Here is a 6,161-nt window from a genome sequence, read left to right as displayed (position 1 = left end):
ATAAGTCTGCCTTCAGGGTGCATTACTATATGGAAAAAGGATGAGGGGTTTGGTTCTTGACTCTTTTTTTTCTTATCCTCAGATAAAAACCTGGTTTCAGAATCGTCGTATGAAGTTCAAACGCCAAACTCAAGATGCCAGGATCGAAGCTCTTTTCTCGGGCTTGTTTTCGCCCTATCATTGTTACTCAGACACGGCTACATCCAGCTGTCCTCATGGGGTGGGTGTCAATGTCTCTGCTGCCTCTGCTGTTTCCCTTCACCCAGCTATGCCAAACACTGCCTGGTTGCTGCCTTCTGTTCCAACTCAGTCTCTTCAGTCAGTTTTGCCAAGTCCAGCTTTACTATTGCCTCCCGGGCCAGGATTATCTTGTTACTCTTCTGTGCTTCCAGCAGTGACTCTAACCACAGAACACGAAAGACTGATGTTCCAACCAGATCCTCCTTCCTGTTAAAAATGTCAACGATTATCTGTAACCTCAAAAAAGTGCCAAATATATCTAAGAGTAACTATTTATTTTGTTATATTAAAAATATTAAATTTTTTTAATTGTTTTCTTTTACATAAAAAGTTCTATTAGGGGACAAAATAATTTACCCGTATTATAGGAGTTATACTGAGTGTAAAAGTGGAGGACATTAAATTTCTCTGTTCCTACAGCCTTCACCATGCTGTATGGAAACTTCCATATAATTTTTCCTATCTAAAAGTTTTCAGATAATAACCTATAATCATGTGGAGATCTCCACTAAAAAAGTGGTGTACTGTTTACACTGAAATGTACGTAGTAACTATGTAATTTAATAGACAATTATGTTAAAACTTTGTCCCTTCTACCTGATGGGTGTTTTTACGGAAACATTTGTGAGGTAAAGCCAAGTGCATTGAAATTGAAATGTTACCAAAGGTAAGAGCACTATAAAGAAATCTGAACAAGTTGCCCAGTATTTTCTTTTATTTTTATATTCTACACCATTCAAGTGGTCTCACCTGTTTTTTTGATGGACATGTTGCATTTATGCACTAAAAAAGATAAAGATAAGGAATTAATTGGCAAGTTATTGATGCCAATGCCAAACATACTTAGAACTTAAATCTGCTTATGAAAACGAATTGTTCATCAATTCTGCTCTCTTTGAACACTAAAAGAAAACATTTCTTTTTACTTCCAAAAGTTGAAGCTGTAACTTGATAACCTTCCCTAACTTTTAAACTACTGTATTAGTTTAGGCTTGATCTTAGGAACCCTTAGGCCTGTTCCAAAAAGCCACAAAGCAAGTTTAATGTAAAGTGGCAAAGCCAAGCCTTTAGACAATGGGAAACAAGAGACCTTCCATCAATATAAAGCAGCTGCAGCAGATGTGACTACATCACCTTCCCCAATCCAGACCAAACTTGCTTGCCAGGTGATGGTTTAGACTACTCTGCAGTTGTAAAGAGAGAAAAAATTAACACAAAACAAAATGAAAAACCACCAACAAAGAAACCCAAACCCTCCCTTCCTCTGCTCACAAGGCAAAAAAAGTACCCTCCCCACCCCAACCCGGTTGGTAGGCAACAGGGAAGAGGGGAAGCTGGGAGACACTCAAAGGAATTTCCCCCACCACAGCCCTTCTGTGCACTACCAGGGCAGCACTGATCTGTGACACAGCCAGGCAGCTGAAGGGGCAACCTGGGCATTTCTGGGTCACTTTGAACACACTCTACAGAGAATTCTCTTTAGCCCTCCCAAGTATCTTTTTCACAAGTGAGAAGCCCCTAGGCTATTACATCGAAACTCTTGATGACTCACTGAATGAGAGGGCGGAGGGTGGAAATTTAGACTACAGTGCAACAATCAAGTATTTAAGAGGCCTTACAGGTTAACTGAGGAAACCTTATTAAAATCTAGACTAAGAAACGAGTGTTAACTAAACTCTTTTAGGAGTGAGCACCAATCCCAGGAAGAACTAAAAAAAACTAACACATTTCAGGATTACTAAAACAAAACTTTACATGCTTAAAGGGAATAGATGAAATTGCTTTAAAAAGTGCAAATTGCAAAGAATGCAATTATAATTGTTTTCTAGCTGTGAGACAAATGCCAAATTTTCAGGTTACAATCCTATTCAGATGATACGGCTTTGAACTAGACACAATTACACCCAAAGTCTTTTTTTACCTAGCATTTTTTTGGGCAATTTAAAAACTAAAATTCCGTAATGAAGCCCTGACCCGTTACTTCCTGTTCAAAAACATTCTGACTTAATAAATACTCTTACCTCTGCTGCCTGCACATGGAAAATGGGACTGGACTTGCGAGAGAAGTCGAGAAGAGAAGAGAAGAGAAGAGAAGAGAAGAGAAGAGAAGAGAAGAGAAGAGAAGAGAAGAGAAGAGAAGAGAAGAGAAGAGAAGAGAAGAGAAGAGAAGAGAAGAGAAGAGAAGAGAAGAGAAGAGAAGAGAAGAGAAGAGAAGAGAAGAGAAGAGAAGAGAAGAGAAGAGAAGAGAAGAGAAGAGAAGAGAAGAGAAGAGAAGAGAAGAGAAGAGAAGAGAAGAGAAGAGAAGAGAAGAGAAGAGAAGAGAAGAGAAGAGAAGAGAAGAGAAGAGAAGAGAAGAGAAGAGAAGAGAAGAGAAGAGAAGAGAAGAAGAAAGAAAAAAGCTCACTGACAGCTTATCCTTTCTTTGGAGGATGTACTTAGCTCAAAGCGCAGTACAGGGCAACTGGGTGCAGTCACCTCTGTCCAAGCTACCAAACACTCAACAACAGACAGACAGTCTCGGTGGGAGGGTAGGAAAATCAGACAAAACATGCACAAGTGCAACCTCTTAAAGAGCTGACACGTATAACTCAACTCATGCTTTATTTATTTACATACACATTTATGAAAAACCTGGGTGGAGCAATGAAAACCATATATATATATACAACACATTTTATACTAGATTTATTAATATTTTATTATCAAATATATAATTATTCATGTTAACATTTAACTTGCAGTAAAGACACTCTTCCAAATCAGGCAAGAGATTCTGAGCATTAAATACATAACGGTATAAACCACTTTTTTCACTATAATGCATATAAAGGATGGCATTGCCTGTCCATTTTGCTCTGAATAACTGGATGGAAAGAAGGATGAGGAAGAAGGTGTTGGTGATAGTAGGGGAATTCGTTTGCCATAAAGTGGTAGGTGCTTTGCGATGCATCGTATCTGGGAAAGGAGAAGCTGAACTGCACAGCAGGTATCGGGGCAAAAGGGAGGAGTCTCTGGTGCTGGGCAGCGAAGGGGTAGTGGAGACCATCCTGGAACAGAGTTGGTGAGGTCCCCGGGGAGTAGCTGTGGGCTGGAACAGGGGACACGAAGCTGTGCTGGTGGTCCTGGATCTGTCTCTTCAGTTTCATCCTCCGGTTCTGAAACCAGGTCTTAATCTAAGCAAGAAAAAAAAATAGGATCTGTGGGATGTAGAGGGAAGAGTGGCTGCGTTCAGGGATTTTACAATAATCAGATTCTTTAAGACCAGATATAAGGTCTGCATGGTATACACGCAGATCGCCATATATCCAGGACAGTTTACCTCACCAAGAAATAAATTAAAAAAAAAAAAAAGCCTTGATAGCCTCCCGATAGAAAGTGACGAAAATTTGCCGGAGTGGTAACTCGTTAATCCCCGAGGGATCCCAGAGCCCCTACAAAACTCGAGTGCTACGTCCGGAAAGACGGATGCGGGACCGCCGACCCTGGCTGCTCCTGCCAAACGGGGCGGGGAAGGATCCGCTTCCTGCGGGACTAACCTGGATCTCCGAGAGCTGCAAGGCAGCCGCCAGCTTCCTCCGCTCCGTGGCGCCCAGGTACTTCTGGCGCTGGAAGGTTTTCTCCAGCCGGCACACCTGCTCCGAGGTGAAGGCGGTGCGCGCCCGCCGCTGCCGCCCGCGGGTCCCGCCGCGCTCCCCTCCTGCGCTCTCGCTCTCGTAGCCCGAGGACTCGTCGGCGCTGAGCCAGCCGCCGTCGGGGGCTGCGCAGGAGGAGGAGGAGGAGCGGCGGTGAGACCCCTGCCCCGGCTGGAGATGTGCCTCCGCCGCCCCTCAGCCCCGCCAGCGTGTTGCACCGGCGGGAGCCCGGATCCCGGCGTGTCCCCAGCCCGCCCGCCCGCCCGCCCGTCCCGCTCTTCCCTCCGCCCGTTCTCGCCTCACCCACCTGGCTGCGCCGGGCAGGGGTCGGTGATATCCCGGGGATCGTCCGGGCTCCGCTCCGCCACGCAGGGCTCGCTGTCCGGCTGGGGGCTGCCCCGTCGGGGCTTGGCTCTGACCAGCAGGGTGGGGCTGCCCAGAGAGGTGGGGGCGCGGGGAGGGGGCGCACAGCAGATGTGGGGCCTGACCCCTTGGGGCTTGGTCTCCGCCGAGGGGATCTGGGCCTGATTCATGGCGAAGAGAGGCTGGGCGACCCGCGGCCGCGGCCCGCTCTTATATGGGCGCTCCGTCCCGGGAGGGGTGGTTTGTAAGTGCGAACACACATCAAAGTGGGAGTCGAGCAGAGATAGCAGCTACCGGCGAGGAGGAAAGTTCACACGTCTGGCAAATGTCTACAGCCCATGGCTCCAGCGTGTCTGCGAGGTCGGGGAGACCCCCTTGAAGTGCAAAGCTGCCCCTCTCCCCTGGAGGGCAGGGCACGGCCAGCCCCAGCCCCGCAAACGGAGCTAAAGACTGGTGGCTGCCGGACACGCATCCACGGGGCCGGGGCAGTGGTGAGAGATAAGGAACCTCGGATAGAATCTGCCGGTCCCACCGTTCTTTTCCCTCCCTGGAAAAATCCACGGGGGGCCAAAATCAAGAAGCCCCTCTCCTCCAGGCTCAGCCCTCACTCTCCGGGCCAGAGTCAGGCTGGAGATGAGCAGAGCCTCGGGCTCTCTCAGCTTGAACTTGGCGCCGTCTGTCTAGCCAGAAAACGCAGCCCATCTCCCCAATCCTTCAGTGATCAAAGCACTGAGTGAGCAGCGGAGCTCGCACCTCATCAGCTTCATACTACCCCAATCCATATGCCGATTCCCGAGAGGGACGGTGCCCTTGTAATGCAGGGAGGATGCCAAGACATCTCCCATCTTTGGCTGGGGGAACGGGGTATCTCGGCAGCTCAGCCCGTCTCCAGGTTCTTCTTTTGTTCAACTTCACCGGGCTTTCGGTCACGGCAGTAAAAAATACCACACAGACCACGAGCACATCGACAGTAGCGATAATTGAATAACTCACATTCTAACCCTCGCTAAAAGGAGAATGGAAGCCAGCCCCAATCCCTCCCACTGGGAAAATGCACTGAGAGGAGCTCAGTTTCAATGACGACTCCAAAGTCCTCAGAGTTCCTGCTCGGATGCATCACCGGAAGGAGTGGACACCATAAACCTGACTCTAACAGGGAAATAGTCTGTTTCTTTCTCAAATACAGCAATAATTTTGGTTCCCACACAAATGGGCAATGTGAGGGGTTTTTTTCTCTTAAAAGAAAAAAAAAAACCAAAAAACAAAAAGTCAACCAATCCCCAGCTAAACCACCTCCCCATTTTACAATGAAAAACATTTGGAAAAAAAACCCCCTCATTTCGTGCTATTCATTTTCATTATCTCAGCTGTTCCCGTAACTTCGCGGCCGCGGGAATCGATAGAGGGTTATCGACCCCTCCCGATCCCACAGAGTCGGCTTATCCCCACACTGGCCTCGGGGGAGGGATAAAGCCCAGGCACCTGAGCAATGCAAATACCTCACCAAGCCCACTGAGCCCGAGAGCTGGATGCCTCCTGAAGCTTTGCTTGCAACACCATCCCCTCAGGCCAGGGATGGGAAAGGCCGTGGCTCCGTCGGCACAGCCCCGACAGAGAGATCGCCCTGCTCTTTGAGGGGTGCTGGGCACAGGCACTAAAGGAGTTTCACTTACTGCTGGCACAAGACTGTCATTTTGTCTGATATGCACAAGCCAATGCAAACGCCCAAGCACTTGAATACAGCTGGATCCCACCCTGGATCAGAACCGCACACCTGTGAGTGCCACTGACCCCAACCAAAGCCATTGTAACATGAACGTTTAAATCCTAGACGCGTTTCAGTCAAGCAGGGGTAGGTCACTCACTGTTTCCAAATTTAACTAAGAGCCTGCACATTAATTTTAATGACTTCAAGTTTTAATAACT

General features: G+C 47.7%; 1 protein-coding gene across 1 annotated transcript; it reads right to left on the bottom strand.

The window, feature by feature from the left end:
• Window positions 1-2,870: 2,870 nt before the first annotated feature.
• LOC134046244 (homeobox protein vent1-like) lies at window positions 2,871-4,420 on the bottom strand. The gene is made up of 3 exons (XM_062496575.1): window positions 4,180-4,420; window positions 3,777-3,997; window positions 2,871-3,413 (listed from the first exon to the last, which is right to left on the bottom strand). Exons 1-3 carry the CDS (start codon window positions 4,403-4,405, stop codon window positions 3,054-3,056), a joined length of 807 nt encoding a protein of 268 aa, XP_062352559.1. The 5' UTR covers window positions 4,406-4,420; the 3' UTR covers window positions 2,871-3,053.
• Between the last annotated feature and the right edge of the window lie 1,741 nt (window positions 4,421-6,161).

The sequence above is a fragment of the Cinclus cinclus genome, chromosome 7 (assembly GCF_963662255.1).
Source record: "Cinclus cinclus chromosome 7, bCinCin1.1, whole genome shotgun sequence".
NCBI classification, from domain to species: domain Eukaryota; kingdom Metazoa; phylum Chordata; class Aves; order Passeriformes; family Cinclidae; genus Cinclus; species Cinclus cinclus.
The sequence above is the reverse complement of the archived record's forward strand: the minus strand, read 5'-3'. Positions and strand labels throughout refer to the sequence as shown.

What these genes read in the sequence shown, in the direction of transcription:
- LOC134046244 (XM_062496575.1), bottom strand. Translation starts at nt 4,405, where the DNA reads ATGAATCAGGCCCAGATCCCCTCGGCGGAGACCAAGCCCCAAGGGGTC. An exon ending in CCCCTGCCCGGCGCAGCCAG is followed by an intron (nt 3,998 to 4,179) that starts GTGGGTGAGGCG and finishes CCTCCTGCGCAG; the next exon opens with CCCCCGACGGCGGCTGGCTC. An exon ending in TGCAGCTCTCGGAGATCCAG is followed by an intron (nt 3,414 to 3,776) that starts GTTAGTCCCGCA and finishes TTTCTTGCTTAG; the next exon opens with ATTAAGACCTGGTTTCAGAA.